Source organism: Trichosurus vulpecula, chromosome 1 (assembly GCF_011100635.1).
Source record: "Trichosurus vulpecula isolate mTriVul1 chromosome 1, mTriVul1.pri, whole genome shotgun sequence".
In the NCBI taxonomy this organism is placed as follows: Eukaryota; Metazoa; Chordata; class Mammalia; order Diprotodontia; family Phalangeridae; genus Trichosurus; species Trichosurus vulpecula.
Window position 1 is genome coordinate 468,955,106 of NC_050573.1, and position 19,544 is coordinate 468,974,649.

General features: G+C 38.3%; 1 protein-coding gene across 1 annotated transcript in view; it reads right to left on the reverse strand.

Moving 5' to 3' along the window:
* Window positions 1–308: 308 nt before the first annotated feature.
* PCSK1 (proprotein convertase subtilisin/kexin type 1) overlaps window positions 309–19,544 on the reverse strand; it is a 50,923-nt gene continuing 31,687 nt past the window's right edge. Inside the window, exons 9-14 of the mRNA XM_036765013.1 lie at window positions 16,711–16,811; window positions 10,384–10,617; window positions 8,961–9,118; window positions 6,516–6,649; window positions 4,501–4,662; window positions 309–822 (exon numbers count right to left, since the gene is read on the reverse strand). Coding sequence (XP_036620908.1) covers window positions 448–822; window positions 4,501–4,662; window positions 6,516–6,649; window positions 8,961–9,118; window positions 10,384–10,617; window positions 16,711–16,811 — 1,164 coding nt within the window. The 3' untranslated portion in view covers window positions 309–447. The remainder of the gene's footprint in view (window positions 823–4,500; window positions 4,663–6,515; window positions 6,650–8,960; window positions 9,119–10,383; window positions 10,618–16,710; window positions 16,812–19,544) is intronic.

A 19,544-nucleotide genomic window follows, 5' to 3' on the forward strand; every position in this document is an offset into this window, starting at 1 on the left:
TTGTAGCCCAGAGTTTTTTTTAATTATTATTCTTTTGAGAAATGAAAATGGGAAAAAGAGAGGCAGCTTAGAGTGGATTTTAAATATGACGGGAGAAACACCAATGGACTTTGATTCCAGAAAGAAAAAAAAAACATTCCACTTGTGAAAACATGTTTTAAATAGAGCTCTTGTTGACTGTCCCCAGTACAGCTAGGCTCTCAGTGGGAAGCAAACTCCCTTTCTGTATGTACTATATTGTGTGCAAGTGTTTGTGTGTGTGCAAGTATGTGTGTGTGCAAGCACATGTGAGCATGAGTGTGTGCATGTGCATGTGTACATGTGTGAGACAGCAATGAGAAGCAAGGACATAATCATATGAATAAAACAAAATCCACATCAGTCACAGGCAGGATATAAGAGAAGGGAGGGAGAATGAGCATTTCCAACTCAGGACATCACCGTGCTTCAATTCCCTTCCTTCAGAATGTCAACCAGAGCCTGCAGCAGCCGATCATCCCTGTGCTTGTACGGTTTCGTGTTGTAGAAAAGGTCCACATAGTCACTATACAGACTGTTCTCGGCGGTTTTTAACTGGGATGGTTTGTTTAATTTTTCCAGAGCTTGATAGAAATGTTCATAGGGGATCTTGAGCTTTTCATCGGGCTGACTCTTTGATACTTGATTGGGGGCTCCCTGTTTGCTGAAAGCACTTTGTAGGAGTTGGAGCATGGCCCTGGAGGGTGTTTTCTCCTTCAGCTTGTCACTGCTGATGTCACTGGGGACAGTGGAGCTCTTAGAGGGCTGGGGGCTTTCATGAAGGCTTTTTGGGGTGGCCTGGTCCTAAAACAAAACAAAAAAATACACCACAGAGAGAGTGGCCATTGGTATTTTGATTAAAAAAATATTTGTGGAGTATGCATGCATCAGAAGCTACACCGACCAAAATGGTCTCTCTCACCTCAAATTTTCCAATAATACTTTTTTTCTGAATCTTTTCTTTTCCCTATCTCATTACACCTTATATCATATTTTTTCTTTATTTGTCCGAACCCTGAGATCACATTGTAAGTTCCTTAATAAAGTCGAGAATTATTCTTTTTCATCTTTTTATCCTTAAAGTCAGCATGATACCTTGTACATCATATGTACTTAATTAATATTACCATAGGACTTTAGAGGTGACACAGTGGCTATAGCACAGACATGGAATCAGAAAACCTCATCTTTCTGAGTTTAAATCTGGCCTCAGACAATTACTAGCTGTATGACCTTGAGCAAGTCACTTAACCCTTTTTACCTCAATTTCCTCATCTGTAAAATAAGCTGGAGAAGGAAATGACAAACCACTTCAATATCTTTGTCAAGAAAACCCCACATGGGGTCACAAAGTCAGACATGATTGAAACAACTGAATAATAACAAAAGGACCTTAGAAATCACCTAGTGCAAAGCCCTCTTTTTCCAGATGAGGAAACTAAGACCCAGAGAGGCCAAGTGATTTTTCCAACATCACACAGTAAGTAAATAGCAAAATTGGAATTTAAACGTAGGTCCTTCAATTCTAAATCTAGTATTCTTTTCATTACCCCATTCTACCCCTTTGGACAACTCTATTGTACTGGTCCAATATTTAAAAGCAAGATGGCTTTTCTTAATCCCATAATAAAAGAAACTGGTACTGACAAGAAGTACTGTGGATACCACAATTCTTATTTTAGTTATGGTAAAGCCTTAGAAGGGAACACAGAAGTCATAAAACCTAATGATTTCAAAGAATTCTCTAACAAATACATTTGTAAAAAAGTATTTATTTGCATAGGAAAAAGGACCAATTCAAGTTTGGGTATATATGTTCTTAAGTCATTTAAACATCATCATAATCTGGACTTTCTATATAATCTATAACTTTACTATATAATCTGTAACTTTAATGAATTGAAACAGTATTATTATTTTTTTTTGCAGGGGGGAAGGCAGGGAAATTGGGGTTAAGTGACTTGCCCAAGGTCACACAGCTAGTAAGTGTATCAAGTGTCTGAGGCCACATTTGAACTCAGGTCCTCCTGACTCCAGGGCTGGTGCTCTACTCACTGCACCACCTAGCTGCCCCAGTATTATTATTTTTAATTCAATTAAACCAATATTACTAAAGGGATAGAAAAATTTTAAAAAAATACAATCTCAGTCTCATGAGAATAGGAATATAATAATAATCCTAGGACTTCATAGTTATCAAAATGCTTTACATATAAAATCTTGCCATTTGTAATAAAAATATCATGGGAATTGAATTACAAACGAGAAAAAAATGGGAGTCAAAATAGCAAATTTGTTTATCCATTCATTTAATGTTGAATTTTATTAAGTTGATGTTTGGCATTTAATAGCCTTCACAACTTGGCTCCAACTTATGTTTCCAGTCTTATTATACATTATTTACTTTCAAACATTCTTCATTCTAGCCACAGTGGTCTTCTTGCTATCTCTTATACATGCTACGCTCTTATACTATATTATACCACACTGTACGTATGCTATCCTATCCTATCCTATTTCATACTATACTATACTGTACTATACTTATCCTATCCTATCCTCTTTTACCCGTTACACTTGCTGTACTCTTATAGCCCTGCAGGCTGTCCCTTATGCCTGCAGAGTACTCCCTCCTCACTTCTTTCTCTGAGGATCCCTAGTTTCCTTCAAATCTTAGTTCAGATTCCATTTCCTATGCAAGCTCTTTTGGGAATTCTCCCTATCAGAGCTGCTCCCCCTCTCCCCCCAATTACATTCTAGGGTCAAGTCACTTCACCTCTATGAGCACTGGTTTCTTCACCTATAAAATGAGGGGATTGGACTAGGTGGCTTCTTTGTAGCTGTAGATTTATAATTTTATATTTATATTTATACATTTTTTCCTCCCTTAATAGAAGGTAAACTTTTTGAAGCCAGAGACTGTTTTATTTTCAACTTTGTATCCCTGCTATCCAGCCCATTCCCTAACACATAGTAAGGGCTTAATAAAATGTTTGTTGATTGATTGAAGACATGGCCCCTTCTCTCAAGAAGCTCCCATTCTTTTAGGGAGGTTACAAGTATGTAGATAACTTAAATATAAAGCAGAATAGGATAGATGAAATTGAGACTGTTTAAGTAGTGCTCTCTGGGTTCAAAAGAGAGAGAGTTCATATATGGTTGGATAGATTAAAAAAATGTTTATGATAGATGGAACCCTAAGGAACTTAGGAGTCAGGAGGAAGAAGAGATGAATGGAAGAAGGGAGAAAGAGGTAGTGTGGTGTATTGGAAACAATACTATGCTTGCAACCACAAGACCTGAGTTCAAGCCTCAGCTCTAACACTAATCATCTGACCTTGGGGAAACTCAACGTACCTCTCTAAGCCTCATGTTTCTCTTCTTAAAAATAAGAGCAATAATATTTACAGTAACTTCCTTCAAGGGTTTTTGTGAAGGCAATACTTTGTAAATTTCAAAGTGATATATGAATATGAACTAAATGTTAGAGAAAACATGTTTTCTCTTAAAGGAAATTATTTCAGGGCACATAGGCGGCGCAGTGAGTAGAGCACCAGCCCTGGAGTCAGGATGATGAGTTCAAATCTGGCCTCAGACACTTGACACATTTACATGTCACATGTGACCCCCAATTGCCCTGACTTCCCCCCTCAAAAACAATTTATTTGGGTTTTGAGCCACTTTGGGGAGTGTCACTGTAAATAAGAAGGATTTAATTATCCTTTTAGAGTTTAGTTTCTCAGGATCCATGGCCACGGCAATGTCTAGTTTCCAGGTGTTAGGTAATAACTCCCAGAATAGCCCCAAGGATCCTAGATAGTAATTCCTAGAATCATAGTGATAGGCAGTCCTGCTGAGGCTGCACCATGAGATAAGGGGTGACATAATGTGATATTTACTATGCCTGTGCAGAACGATGATATTGCTAAAGTTAACCTGTGAGCTTAATGTTGGCAAGATGACTTCTTTGTCTGTTGCCCTATAGAGCAAGTGGGCACTGGTCAGTGAGTGGGGAATCCATAGGGGAAGCCATGGTGGAACCCATTTGGGATTGGGTAATGCATAGAGGAACGCATGTACCTGCCTCAACCCACCCCCATCGAGGCTTGAGGAGATTTAGGGGAGTGCACAAGCTGTGCCTGTCTCAATTGACCCCATCCAGATGTAGAGGTAGTTGCCCACCCCTTCACATCTGGCCACTGCAAGAAGGGTGATTAAGGAATGCTGTAGGAGCTGGTGCTCCCATTATCAGCAACTCCCTTTGAGAAGACTAGACTAGAATAAAGTAAAGCTTATTTAACCCCTCCACATTTGTCTTCCTGTCTGACCAGATCAAGAGTGAACCTGTTAGAGTCTGTAGTCCAAAAACTCCGGTGCCTCCTGTGTGTTATCTGTGAAACAGTCACATTAATCCTTTGGGGTAGCAGAATACCATGTAGGTCATTTGAGAGTAGTTTACAAAGAAAAGAGATATATACAGACCTCAATGGAATCGGCCATCTTCTCCACTCCTCTTCTGTCATTCTGCACAGCATTATAAGAAGTATAGACACGGGGCTGTTTCATGTGTTCTGGCTGGGTCGAAGTCCCATGCAAAATCAGTTTCCAGTTTACAATTCTTCCTTCATTCTCCATTCTTCCAGACTAATGAATAAGTACAGATATTATTTGTGGTAGGCTTTGAATGTGTTCAACTTTGCTTTCCTCAAAACATATCCTTAAGCATCCTTCAGGTTCATAATTAGTATTATAACATCTCATAGAAACACACAGGGTATGCTGGAGCCAGCTTGATCTGGTTCCCAAGAACTAACTGTAAAATTTTCAGTATAAGCATTTACACTTCAGAAATAGACATGCTGCAGATGAGGGCTTGATTTATGGTTTTGTTGATGTCCAGGCTTAAGTGATGGGGAAAATACTAATAATGCACATTAAACTGAAAAGTGGGTCCTGTGGACATTTTTCCCCCTGGAAAGATGATTGTTAAACATTTACCAACACAAATCTAGAAGCATGATACTTTATGTAGCAAGAAGGAAATCATTAGGCTCTTTTCTATTACATGCAATAGCAGTGTCTTCAGATCCCGGTACCCCTCACCCCCAATAATATTTAGTTGCCTAGAAGATTAAACATTTGGACTTTTCAGGTGAGCCTTACTTTGTAGAATTGATGTATTGTTAAAAAGTTGGCTGTGGTTTCTAGATTTTCTTTCTGATCATAAAATTGGAGGTGTGTTTCCCTGGAGGGAAACTTTGGTACCACATATAATGAAAGGCACAAAAGAAAATAACAAACTTTTTTTTAATTGAGAAAATAATTTTCTCTAATAAAACGTTAAGGATAATAATACAAAGACTGTTTAAGTTATAATGTACTGAAATTTAAGTACAAAATAAACAATGATCACACCACCATTAAATGGCACGTTCTTTAATAATACCAGCCTCTTCAACTTATTTTTCCTTGCCATATCCAAAAGATCAAGATACTTAGATATTTCATTTCTTTTTTAAATTTCATTTTATTTTTCTTTTAACAAGTATTTATTTTCCCTTTCTCCCAGTCTCTCCAATTTAAAAGAATAAAGAAAAACCTCATAACAAATATGTATGGTCAAAGAAAACAAATTCCCATGTTGTCAATGTCCAAAAATATTTGTCTCATTTTGCACCATATGTCTATCGCCTCTCTGTCAGGGGGGTAGCATAGTTCATCATCCACTGAATGATGAAATGATTAATCATGATTTCAGAGGATTGAGATGCTTCATTTCTAATTTGAAACATTAAGGTGCTTTATGAGAGGAGGAGAAGCTATTTTTCAAGAATTTTTTTATAAGTAACTAAAACTACATTGATTTCCATTCTGAATAGATGCAAGAAAATGTTTTAAATTATTTCTATTATACCATTTTAATTAGAAATCAAAATCTGATACCTCTGATTCTCAAGAATTTGCTTTTCAAGAAAATTTCACACCCAAAATCTTACACATGTTGAGTAAATTAATTCATTTTTCAATCTATCCTATAAAGGAAACTATACCAGTAATTGCTTGAAAGATAATGCAGGAGAATCTTAAGTTCCTAAAGGTTCTTTGTTCAGACATTCTCATCCACTCTCTTTTTATGATTGTATATCATTAATATCATTTTGTGTTAGGGAGAGGAGTAGAAAATAAATTCCTTTGTATCTCACTTCATGGAAGTACAAAATTTAGAAAAGCCACAATGTGACTTTATTTTTTTTCTTCCCAATACAAACAAATGTAATTTCATTGGTATACATTGTAATATGTTAGTGTTCATTTCCTCCAATGAGAAAACTTACTTTACTAATGTAGACTGGCAGATGATCTCCAATTTTTAATCTTAGAGAGTTTCTTGGGACACTGAAGGGCCTTGACTTGGCTCCCACAGTCAGTATGTCAGAGGTGTCACATGTACACACACGTGCGCACACACACACACACACACACACACATCTACATACCATATCAGTAATTCGCAAAGCCCAGGTGCCTACTGGATTCTCTCCCCACGTGTGAACAGACATGAAGTCCCAATTCTTAAAACCATTGGGTGATGTATCTCTCTCTCTTTCAGCCAATAGCACAGTACTGGTTCCTGTGTTGATACAAAAACAAAAACAAAAACAAAGGACACACACATCCATCTCTTAGCACAGTGACTGTCATATAATAGGCCCTTAACAAATGTTTATTGACCGACTGACTAATGTTAGTGAACGAAGTAAGGGAAATCACTTCAGATAATTGCTAATTCGTATTTGGATAAAATCTAGCTAGTAAAAATTCATGCTCAGGTAGGAATGAGTTCTCAAAATCTCCATCCAGTACAAGGCCAGAATATAGCCATTCATAAGAAAAGGGGGATTGTATAGCTCATTTAAATACAAAGAGCTGAGAGCTACTTTTAAACCAGAGCTGTCCAAAATACAGCCTGCGGGCCACATGCAGCCCACAGTGCAGATTTTATGCGGCTCTCCTGTGGGTTTCAATTTTCAGGAGGAAAAAATAAAATAATAATTTGCATGGAATGCGTATTAGATTTTTTAATTCCATCACTAATAAATAATCTCATTGATATTAATTTTCTTTGGTGTTTTTAAGTAGTATTACGGACAGAATGTATAGTACAAAATTTTCAATCAATATGTGGGATGCATTCCATCTGTAGGATGCAGACTAGTCAGTATGCACCTACCTTTACACTGTTGGGTTGTCTCTTTGTTGTCTTATGTTTGCTTTCCTCTTTGTGCCTTCGCCTGCCTTATTGATGAGGCGCATTCCCCCACTTTTTATTAGTGTACTGTATTTTTTATTCTGGGTGCAGCCCTCAAATAATTATTTTATTTTAATGCAGCCCTAAGATAACCTAAGGTTGGACGGCCCTGATTTAAACAATATTCAAAAGAAAGATTTGAGGGACATAAATACTTTTCAGGGACATTACACTTTAGAAAGAGAAAGATTCACAGTTTTCAGAGATCATTAAATGTAAATTATAGAGCAGCCACTTAATACTGAAATAGAAATACATTAATTAGCTGACCTATGTTTATGCAACAAACTAGGGGCTGAGTCAGAAATGCAATGATAATGGAATCCCAGTCCCCTCCCAGAGCCATTAACAATCATTTATCTCCTGAATTAAAAGAGCTAATGAGCTTCAAAGTAGCCCTGGGTCTAGGTGGCAGGTAGTAAGAAATAGGAGAAGCTTAAGGGGTGATAATTATATAGCATTTTTTGATATGCAAATTGCTTTACATAATTCTCTCATTAGATCATTATAGGAATCCTGTGAGGTAAGCAGTGCTTTTATTAATATCCCCATTTTACAGGTGAGGAGACTTTTGGCTCAGGAAGGTAAAGTGCCATGCCCATGGTCACACAGTTTTCTGAGGTAGGATGTGAACCCAGGTATCTCCTGATTCCCAGCCCAGAACTCCTGCCATGACACTGTACTGTCTCAGATGTCAGTCTTTTCCAAATATTGGGCTGATCATATTACGAATCCTTTCTGAAAGGCAGTACATCCATTCCAAGGATCCATCTAACCTCAATGGCAGTACATCTTTACTCTGCCTGAATTTTGAGAAATATGGATTCCTAAGACTTCACTTTCATAAAGTAGCATAAAGCAGCATAAAGGCCTGCTCCATTCATGTTAGGAAAAATCTGAGTTGGTTGTTTTTTTTTTTTTAACTCTTTTAAACTGAGCAAGAAAGAAAGAAGGAAGGAAATAAATGAAGGAAGGAAAGGAGAAGGAAGCAAAAAAAGAAGGAAAAGAAAGTAAATAATAGTATGCTTCAGTCTATAACTCCCTGCTTTCTTAGCAGAGGTGAGGGACTGTGGGTATGGATCACTGCAGATGTGTCAGTTCTGTTTGATATGTTGGTTAATTTTGCTGCACTGTTATTCTTCCCCCCTCTTTTTTATTCTTTGTTATAGGGATAGTTTTCTGGGAGGGAGTGGAGCAAGAGACATATTGGGCAATATAAGTGATATGAAAATGGAAGGTCTCAAATGATCATTTAAAAGTATTGCTTATGAAAATAAAAAAGGATTCCAGGAATAGTTACTGTATCTCAAGGACATCAAGCTCAATGTTAGCATTTGAAAAATCCTCCTCAAACTCTTAGAATTCTTTTTGAGTAATAAGCGTACAAATTGGGGAAATTTGAGTCAACAGCCTCACTTTCCAGAGATTTTTTTTCATCACTTATCTGAATGAGCAATGGGAACTCAGTCTTAAAAAAAGGAAAATAACATTACTTATAGATTTAAAGTTTTCTTTTAGGTGCTCTGTACCAAAATATTCCTTGAATATAACAAATTCTACAGGCTTTTAAATAAGGACTTAAACGATTTGGTAAGGAGGGGGAGAAACAAAAGAAAACATCTCTTCTCAGTACCAGCAGCAGAGGTGAGTGTGACATGAAGGTCTCCTCTCCGTGAGTATTCAATTGTTGCTTCAAATTGCACATGTTCCAAAGACTTGATGGAATTTTCTTGTCCTTCACAGGCTTTTGTAGGGATTTCAATAGTAACTACTCCATCAGCTTTCAATGATCTAAAAAAAAGGTTAAGGGTTATAAATAAATAAGCTTTTTATCAAATTTAGTACATTTTATATGTGTGGATATCCAGGCATCCTACATTGAAACAGACAAAAGAAGGACCTAGGGCTTTTTTTTTGTATTATTAAGCTGGATTCTGGTAGTTAATGGTTGGTAGTTAATGTATATTAGTAAATATGAATAAGATGGCCTGAAATTTTGTTATAATACTATTTGCTCTAGAAAGTAATGCTTTGGACTATAACCAAGAAGGTTTAGGTATTTTTCTCAGAAATAGAAAGGAAGTCAAAGGTCAATTAGTCCAGTCTAGTAGATGAGCACAGCTTCCATGTCCACCTTTTGATAATGTGGCCTCAGCCATGAAACAGCCCCATGGCTTGAAGTAAGGAGGCCTAAACTTGAGACCTGACTCTACTGCTTACTTAGTTGTGTGGCCCCAGACAAGTCTCTTCATTTGTCTTGGTGTTAGTTTCTTTCTTTCTTTCTTTTTAAATTATGCTAAGATTGCATTCCATAATTCTTGAAGCTATCAGGGAGATCAAATGAGATAATGTGTGTAAAGCATTTTGTAATCATTTTGTACTATGTAAATAGAATATATTATTTTTGACATGATTTTAGTGTCTCTAGTATAGTATTAATTACAATGATTGTAGGAATAGAAACCAATAATAACCCAGTCTGTCTCTGTGCTATAACCTGATATATCTATGGGCAATTTCTAGGTGAAATGTACATAAATAATGAAAAATATTTCATGTAAAAATACCATGTAATAAATTACATGATGTGAAGTGAAACTACAAGAGCAGAGATTACAGATGAGCAGTCTGTAAAGTTAGATATCGGTATGATTCAAAGGCAAGAGTATTGTACTGGAACTAAGGAGATCTGGATCTGAGGCTTACTCTCTGTTCTGTATGACCATGGATAGGTCACTTAACCTCTTGGGTTCTCAATTTCTCTTTAATAAAAAGGGGAGCGGGGAACGGTTCTAAGTCAATGCTATACATTACACTTCCTTTAATCATCAAGTCACCCACAAAGGTTTTATGGCATCCCACAGAAAACACTTGATCTCCTTCTCCCTCAACAGCACAAAGGGAGAAATGGGATGTGGGAGGGAGAAGAAAGGAGGAGACAGATCTTAGCTGCTGCTGAGTACTCAGAGCCTTGAGAGAGTTCTTTTGGACACCAGATGCTGTAATCAAATAGTACGATAAATGGAAGTCAGAATAAAAACTAAGGAATTTCTTACTTGGGTTCAAAGTTGTTGTCTTTTACAATGCACTCTTTCTTCTCAGGGACACCTCTCCAAGTTTTAGGATCAGCTAAATCCACCAATGCCTTTGCATTAAGTAACCCAAATCCAAATCGACTATTCACCATCAATCCTGCTCCATTCTTCTTCCAACCAGGATTGATGGCCAGGGGGTCATATTCAGAGGTCCACACAACCAAATGTTGCATATCTCTCCAAGTAAGATGAGGGCTGCATGGGGAGGGAAATTATAACATTTCAGAAACAAAACTCCTTTGAAAATACAACTGAACAGAGTGCTAGACTTGGAGTCTAGAAAACTTGAGTTAAAATTTAAGCTATGTGATCCTTGGTAAGACCTGCACCCTTTCTTAGCCTCAGTTTCCTCATTTGTAAAATGGGACAATAAAAGCACCTACCTCCCAGGGTTGTTGTGAAGACCAAATGAGATAATTTATATTAAGCATTTTGCAAAACTTAAAGCATTAAAAATGCTAGCTTTTATTATGATTCTCAATAATTACATAGCAGGTATGACTTGCTGATAAGCTAAGGTTATGCTCATGCTTATTATTAATGAGTCTATTATAGTATACAGTTTTATGTCTTAATATGATCAATATAATATCATGAATAATGAAACTTAAAATTCAAAGGATCTTTACCAATAAGTTATTCATGCATGTTATAAACTCAAATCTATAAACTTATGAAGAGCCAAATGTACATCATGATGCTCAAATTACTCCTTCATTTTGAATAGGGATAGGGATAGTAACTGGACCTGTGATTTCATTAGTACAAGCAGGTATATGCTGGTAAATGTTTAACAATAGGATTTCTAGGGGGGAAATGTACCCACAACAGAATTGTAAGTTTAATCTGCGTTGTTAACATTATGTTCAGCAGTTTCTTAAGTCTAGACAAGCAACAAATCAAGCCCTGATTTGTAGTGTTTAACTATTAGAGAGGTATAATGTCTCGCATTGGAATTTAACAATTGGCTTTCCTATGAGCTGCCTCCAACATACCGAGTATAGGCAACTCTCAGTGAAGAAACTTCCTCCACTAATGCAAGTCAGCACCTTCTCTGACTCTCACAGTCCTAGAGATTTGCCCAGCATATACAGTCAGGGTGTATCAGAGGTAGCACTGGAACCTAGGTTTTCTTGGCTTCTAGGCCAGAGTTTTATCCACTGTGCCAAGATGTCTTAATTAATTAAGGTCAGTAAGGTCAATAAAGTGTTTTTTGGTAAGTACAACTATTTCATTTAAAACAAAGGGTTACTGGTGCTTTTAAAAATGACTTCCCTGAGCAGAGGCGGTTGCTGGTCTATACACTTGGAGAAAGGAGATGCATTGCTCCCAGGGCAGGGCATTGTCTAATATACTGACTACCAGGTGGACAGAGTTAGTGTGCATAGCCAAGCACAGGGTTAATAGAAATTGTATTGTTTCATGTGTTACTATTTTTAAACCAAGGAGTTAATAGCAAGAGTGTAACCATATCTACAGTCAATTAGACCATAAATCATATGGATATGTCATGGAAATCATGACTTCATGAAACATATGTGAAAAAATTGGGTTTAACAGCTGTCTGGAAAGCAATGAGTAGACAGAGCACAAGGTAGAAGACCTGGATTCCAATCTGCACTTTGCCCCTAAGTAGCCTTGGGACCTTGGAGAGGACATTTCACTTTTCTGGCCCTCACCATTTTCTACCATTTTCTCATTGGTGTTCCTTTATTAGGCATTTCATTAAGTACTACCTGTAGTTATCATAAGGAAAATAGTTTGGAAACTCTAAGATTCCATAGAAATATAACTAAGTAACATCATGCAAAAAAAATTATCTCTAAGGTCCTTTCCATCTCTAAAGTGTGCCTGCCCAATGTTGTAAACACCTATAAAGAACACATGACAGAAGATGGCATTTGAGCTGAGTCTTGAAGGAGAACTGGAAGGCCAGGAGGTCGAGCTGAGGAGGAAGAGCATTCCAGGCATGGAGGACAGTCAGTGAAAAGGCATGTAAAGAACAGCAGGAAAGCCAACGCAGCTCTATCACAGAATATGTAAAAGGGATTAAAGCACTGGATGACTGGAAAGTTAGAAAGGGGCCAGGCTTTGAAGGGCTTTAAAAGCCAAATACATGATTTAATATTCAAACTGAAATCAATGTTAAAAAAAAAACTACACCACATAGTAAGTTGTTTAACCATATTTCAAGGATCTGTGATTTCATCATTGTGAGTATCTGGCTATAGAGTGAAACCCATCTTAGGATGAAAGCTTTGTGAGTTATCATGGTTTAAAAATTCACCACCATGGACTCCAAATCCAGAATGATTCATGCATGTTTGGACCTGGCCAATGTCAGAAATTAGTTTGCTAGACTATGCACACTTATTATGAGAATTTTAAAAATTGTTTTGGGTTAGGGAGGCAGTAGTGGGAGGGAGGGATAATAAGTAATGGTAAAAAATATTTTTAAAAGAAACCACAAAAAAAATAAAAATTCACCACTCTGCACCCAACCTGCTGGTGAGAAATCGCTCTGATCATCTAAGCTACACTGCTCCTTAGCCAAATGACACATTCCATCTCTGGGGTCTGAGAAAACTTGCTAAACTCACCAGGGCCCAAGTTCCTCTGAATCAACCTTTGAAATCCCCGGCTTACCGTCATGCCATGATGAGACATTGAAATAAGAGACTATATTATACATTCGCCACAAGTGGATTTTGATATTGTAAATTTCAAGTAATAATTTTTAGTGAATATCCATATATATATATATATATATATATATATATTTTTTTTCCTTGCAGAGGGATCACACATTAGAGCTGCAGTCTGTTGTTTGGCCTCATATAGTTTCTCCATTCTTGTCATATTTCTCTTTTAATGACATTACTAAATATGCAGGTTCCATGGTTTCCTCATTTGTTTATTCTTATCTAATCTTTGGAAAACATTCAATAGGATGGCATTCTAAGATAATTAAGAAAATAAAATTCTTTCTACCATTTTCTACCTCAATGATTGCATTTTATAGATAAAAAAAAAATCTTGCCAGCTCTCTGCCTCCTAGTCCCGACCACCGTACTTTGCTCACCAAGCAGCCAAACTAACTTAATGGGGAAAAGGCCTATTTTAGTGGATTGCCAGCCAAAGATATATTTGCAGAAAATAACAATTATGGAATTAGGCATTTAGTGCCACTAATTAGAAAGAGAGTAAATGTAATATGGGGGGAATAAGTCTGGTCTTCTACTTCTCTGACCTCAAAAAGATCTTTTCCATTTTCCTTTAAGACATGGATATTCAGTAACCTTGGCAACAAGTTTCAGTATCTCACAACACATGAAGTCAAGGTTTTCTTCACAATAACTAACTCAATTCCCTCTTCGTGCATTTGAAACATATTTCTCCTTTTGCACTCAATGAAAATAGTAGGGTTTATTTTTGCCTGTGTTTTGTGATATCTTTTCAATGGCCTCATAATACTAAAATAATTTCCCATTCCAGCCTCTCTCCTTCCAAATTAAAAAGAATAGACACAATACATATTTATGGAATTTAAAAAATTGATAAGCATTTATTAAGCACCTACTATATATGCCAAGCACTGTGCTGAGCACTCTGCAAATATTATCTCATATTTTGTCCTCAAAATGACCCTGGGGATTAGGAGGCATTATTATCCTTACTTTAGAGTTGAGGAAATTGAGGCAGACTGATGTTAAGTGACTTGTCCAGGGTCACATAGATGTCTGTGTAAGTGTCTGAGGCTGAATTTGAACTCAGGTGTTCTTACCTCCAAGTCTAGGGCTCTGTCCACTGCATCACCTTTTTATCCCATTCCCTCTTCGTCTTTCTGACAAGGCTTAAGCCATTGTCTCTTAACCATGAGATGAACTGTTTTTTCTCACCTTTTACAGGAATTCTCACTACCCCATGAAGAGAGGTAGGCCGGGAAGGCAGCATGACATTTCTCAGATGGGTTCTAGTCATTCAACATATTCCTTACTAAACATCTTTATAAAGACCCACAAGGACCTATTCAGCTAATGTGGGCAACCCCCCAGGGCCCATCTGTGGCAAGGGTGTCCGTAGATGTGTTGGGAGTGTTTCCCTCCCTCGCCTCACCTCCCAGTCCTAAGACATCCAATAAGGTATTTTACTTATGCTAGTGATCTCTTATGGCAGACAGAAAGTGGCAAAGGTCCTGCACTGGGAGTGGGGACACCTGGGGCCCAGTGTTGATGCTGCTACTTACTAGATAGGGTAATTTTTCAGAGCCTCCATAGGGAAATAATATTTGTCCTACCTACTTCACAGAGCTATCATAAGGGAAGTACTTTGGAAATTATAAGTTTCTATAGAAATAGAAGCCATTGTTATAGGTTGAGGTAGAGGCCCAGCTTTCTGGAAAGCCCTCTTGGGTATCAAAACAGCCTGGCTGTTACTACTGTGGCCGAGGCTGCCAGAACCTTACATGCAGCCAGCAGGTGTTTTCTTAGCCACAGGGCAGCCTCCTTCTTGTCTTTGTTGATTGTTCTAAAGGCAATACCTGTTCACCTGCTCACTCTAAATGAGTAGATGATTTTTTTTGAGGGGGGAAGGCAGGGCAATTGGGGTTAAGTGACTTGCCCAAGGTCACACAGCTGGTAAGCGTGTCAAGTGTCTGAGACCGGATTTGAACTCAGGTCCTCCTGATTCCAGGGCCGGAAAAGGCCTGAGCCTAAAAGGGCCAGGTTCTCCCATTGCATCCTGGACCATCTCCAGCTGTCCTGGTGAATATCAGGCCCAGATGGCTTTGAAGGAGAAAGTGAGGCTGGTGACCTTGCACAGCCCTCCCTCACTCAAATCAAAGTCACCTGCAAGTCATGTCACCATTTCCCTGATGTCATGGTCCTCTCCGAGAACAAAGGCAGTAAGGTGTCCTCATTTTAGCAGTGAGTGGGAGGAAAAGGCTGCTTCCTTGATCTGGAGTTGCTCCAGAAGCTAAGTTCCCAGGCTAGATACTAAGACGGAAGGGCCTCCTCAGAAAAAGACAACTTATCGGGTCAGATTAGCTCCTTTTATCAAAGTAGTTGTTCCAGCCACACAATGGGATTTTTCTCTAGTTCTCCCTCAGATGTCTGGCCATGCCCCTCAGGTGGTGGAAGACCAAGGAGAGGGCAGCTAATCTCTGTCCTCACATCAAACTGAGCCACAAACACTTACTAGCTGTGTGACCTTGGGCAGGTCACTGTCAGCCTCAGTTTTCTTATCTGTAAAATGGGGATAATAACAGCCTCTAGAGCTATTGTGATGAAAAATAAAAATATTTAAAAAGCTCTTTGCAAATGTTAAAGTACTATAAACTACTAGTTTTTGTTACTGCTGGCATTGTTATAGCTCCACATTCCACTAAGGCAAAACTACTTATTTGTATGGGACTCTGCTTTTTTTCTATCCTTGCAATGCTTGCTCTGGTTCTCCAGACACTGATGTTGATCTGACTACTTGGATTTCATTTCCTGTTGGATGCCATAAAAAAAAACAAACCACCATTCCCTTTGAACTAAGCGCATCACGTTGCCTGCTTAGAACTAGGGTACTTCTGTGTTCTCTCCTTACTTCCTGAGATCTTGTTCCCGAGTCTGTGCCGAATACAGAAACTATTTCAAGACATCTAAGACAAATTGTATTATTGGTCACAGACTTTTCTGCCCTGATCTACTCAACATCCTATTAGGATCTAACACGTCCTGAACTAAACCTCTCAGGTGCACCTAGGGTTTCTAAAACTGACCTGGGCTCCAGGAATTCAATGAAGAAGATGGTTAAGTGCCCATGGTTTTAATGATTTAATCACTCCTGGCATAGGTCAGGCTATTCCTGTACTTTGGCACCTTAGTTCAACTACCAGGCATCGTAAAGTGGCAAATCCACTGAACATGCCATAACCTAAGAATTAGGGGTGAGGTAGAGGGGGAGGGGAGATGCATGTGAGGGGGAGATGTTTCATCATTTCTGTACAGGTATTGGTCTCATTAGGTCAACCTTCCTTTCTAGAAAGGATAAAAATAATCTTCAAATTAGCCAGCCTTTCTAACAATGCAGCTATAATACTTGTCTTAACATTTAAAGAATTGCTGACATTAACCAACATTGGAATGCAGAAATGCAGACAAACTAATCCAAGAAGCCAAAGAAAGATAGCCCTCTAAGAGAGTGCCAACTAGGCAGGCTCCCCCATTTTTAGTTCCGTCTCCAATGTACACCATTTTAAAAAAAAGGAAAGTCTTAGAAAAGGTGTCTTTGATATCTTACTTTGCCTCCAGTGCAAGAGCGAAGATCCCAGCAGCCAGAGGGGCAGAGGCTGACGTGCCCGTATGGGTCTCCGTGCAGTCATCATGCAGATCAGCACTTGTCTGAGCAGTGACACAAGAGAAGGGACACAGGGAGAAAATGCAATGATTCCATAAATTTCATTGCTTGGGATTAACCATAATCAAAGGCTAATAATGACTATAATGACATAACTCAGCTGATCCAATTCTCTGACTCTCCCAAACAAGTGTAGGGATATTGCCATCTGCTGATATTTTAGGTCACGCTTCTTTCTCCAACCTGCTTGTGATTTTGGTACCATGAAATGCCTCCCCCATGAATATTTCATCTCTTTTTTCCCCCTGAGATTCCCGGAGTTACACTGTATGTAAAAAAGGAATGTTTCAAAGCCACTGTGAATCATGCTATCTCACTAATCATCATATCCATTGTGTTTGATCTAGTATATTTAGAAGTTCTCTTGCTGCAAAAAATTGTTCTCTTCCTTTCAGATTGACACTTGACTATATCTTTAATGGAAATATTCTGATTTGTGTTTGAAACTGACCTGATCTTGATAATGTTAATCATTATATGAACTCATACACTCAGTAAGGGCTCAGTCCTCTGTTCAGTACACAGAGTAGGTGCTCAACAAATACATATGGACTTGGTTTGATTCCCAAGTGTATGCATCCATAATTATATTTAATAACAACTTCTTTTTGCATCTCCTAATCAGAATGTTGTTTCCATGTTTTGTGTGCATGTGTGTGTGTGTAGGGGAGTGAGCATTGATAAGGAGAGGTATGTGGAAGCAAACAGATAGCCTTCATGATTAATTTGCCTCCAAGATTCCCATAACTGATAACAAAGGTGAGTGGCTGGTACAGCCGATAATGGGACCGATAATGGGAGCCCACTGAGGTTTCAGTGCATTTCTATTTCACTGGAGGTTTCTTTGTGTGGGCAGGAGGTGTGAAAAAATGATTTTTTCAATTATCACCTCCCACTTGGATTTGCTGAATTTCCAAAATGGAGGCAAATGTTCTCTCCTGAGGCTTGCAGAAACAGAGCTGCTGTTGACAAGAGACACAGGGAGAGGACTCCAACTGACAAGGCTAAGGAACATGTTGGAGTAAGTTAGACAAGGCTGATTTTCTTGGAATTGTTTTCACTTGTTTCCACCATATGCATTTGTCCTCAGCATTTCTGATCGAAATAGGGATCTCTTTAGATCCCAAACTCCTCCTTGCTGCTTCCTTGCAGAATAATGAAGAGAATGAAACAGGGCTAACTGTGTATCTGAAATGCTTGATAAACCCATCTGCTTGAAGGGACTATTAAATATCCATGGAGACACCAACCTGCTGTGCTCACTTGAAAAGGGGAGGGGTGAGTGTCTGATAGCTCAGATCCAAGGATCATGCAGAATATTGCCTCTGTTGAAGGTCTGTATTCAAAAAAAAATCGTTCTTCACTGTTTGTGAAATGAATGAGTGCAAAAAATTAAGGTGAGAGTAAAAAATGTTTTTCAGCTGAGACCGTAGTGTCACTGCTTAAATAATCACATTGTTTAAAAAAATACACTTCTCTGCTGGTAACTTTGTCTGGAGAAGATATAATCATTGAGCTGTCTGAGTGGTGCCTTTGTGAATGGTTTTTATTAATACGCAAGGAGAGAGTTACCATATAATTCAAATGAACACACATACTTTTAATTTGAGAACATAACCAATAGTTACGTTATGAGATTAGGATCGCATATGCCTTAGATACTTATTTTTTCTGTGTCAAGAATTAATTGTGGGGTTCACAACATTTTTAATTGATGGGACTCCGGCCACCAAGCTCCCATATCATGCTTCTGTATTTTGCCCTTGAAGGAGAATTCTTAACCTTTTCTTGTATCATGGACTCCTTTTCAGAACAATGTTTTTAAATGCACAAAATAAAACACATAGGATTATGAAAGAAACCCAATTATATTGAACTATAATTATAAAAATATTTTTAAAAAACCTCCAAATTTGTGGACTCTCTGAAATCTATCCACGGACTCTTAGGGGGTCTGTGGACCCAAGGTTAAAAACCCCTGCCCTAAAAAGAGTGAAACCTGGTTATCTACAGTATATCTGAAAGTGAACTGAAAGATCTTTCTAAAAAATAAATTTCCTGGGCTACTGATCTGGATGCTGAGGTCAGTTCTGGAAAATGTTGAACTCAGGCATTTTCCTTTCAGCTTGCCACTCTCTTAGGATGAGGCAGGCCTTTAATTGGTATTTTTTTTTATAACTTGCTGAAGTAAAGAATGAAAGGTGAACCACCGAGGGCCTCCGCTGGGACAGGAAAGATTGAGGAAGGCCTCTCACATGCCCTGTGGTGACCTTTAGGGAGGATGTGAAAGAGGATCATACAGGAGGATGGACAGGCATAGATCGGCTTAGAGCTGCATGGTTGGAGAAAACTCTCAAATCAGCAAGATCACAGAGCCCTTGCTTATTGTGATTGTGGTTTTCCTCACAGGATAGTGCCAGACAGCTAGCACAGATGTGTGAAGTCCAAGACCTTCGGAGAGGTGTCCCTTCAAAGTCTTAGAGCATTTTTAAGCACTGATAACATAGTTTTAAGCTTGAAGCCACACTTAGACTTTTGGGGCATGCTATTGCAACATTTGGTAGCTCCTCACTAACAAGCCAAAAGAATAAGGGAGAGACAGACAAAATCCTCCTTTCACAAGTGAGATTATCCTTGAGGGAAAAAATAATATTTTAATATATGAAAACTTTACAAGTGAATAAGCAAGTCCCCGTTGGGAGAGCAAATGTAAGTAA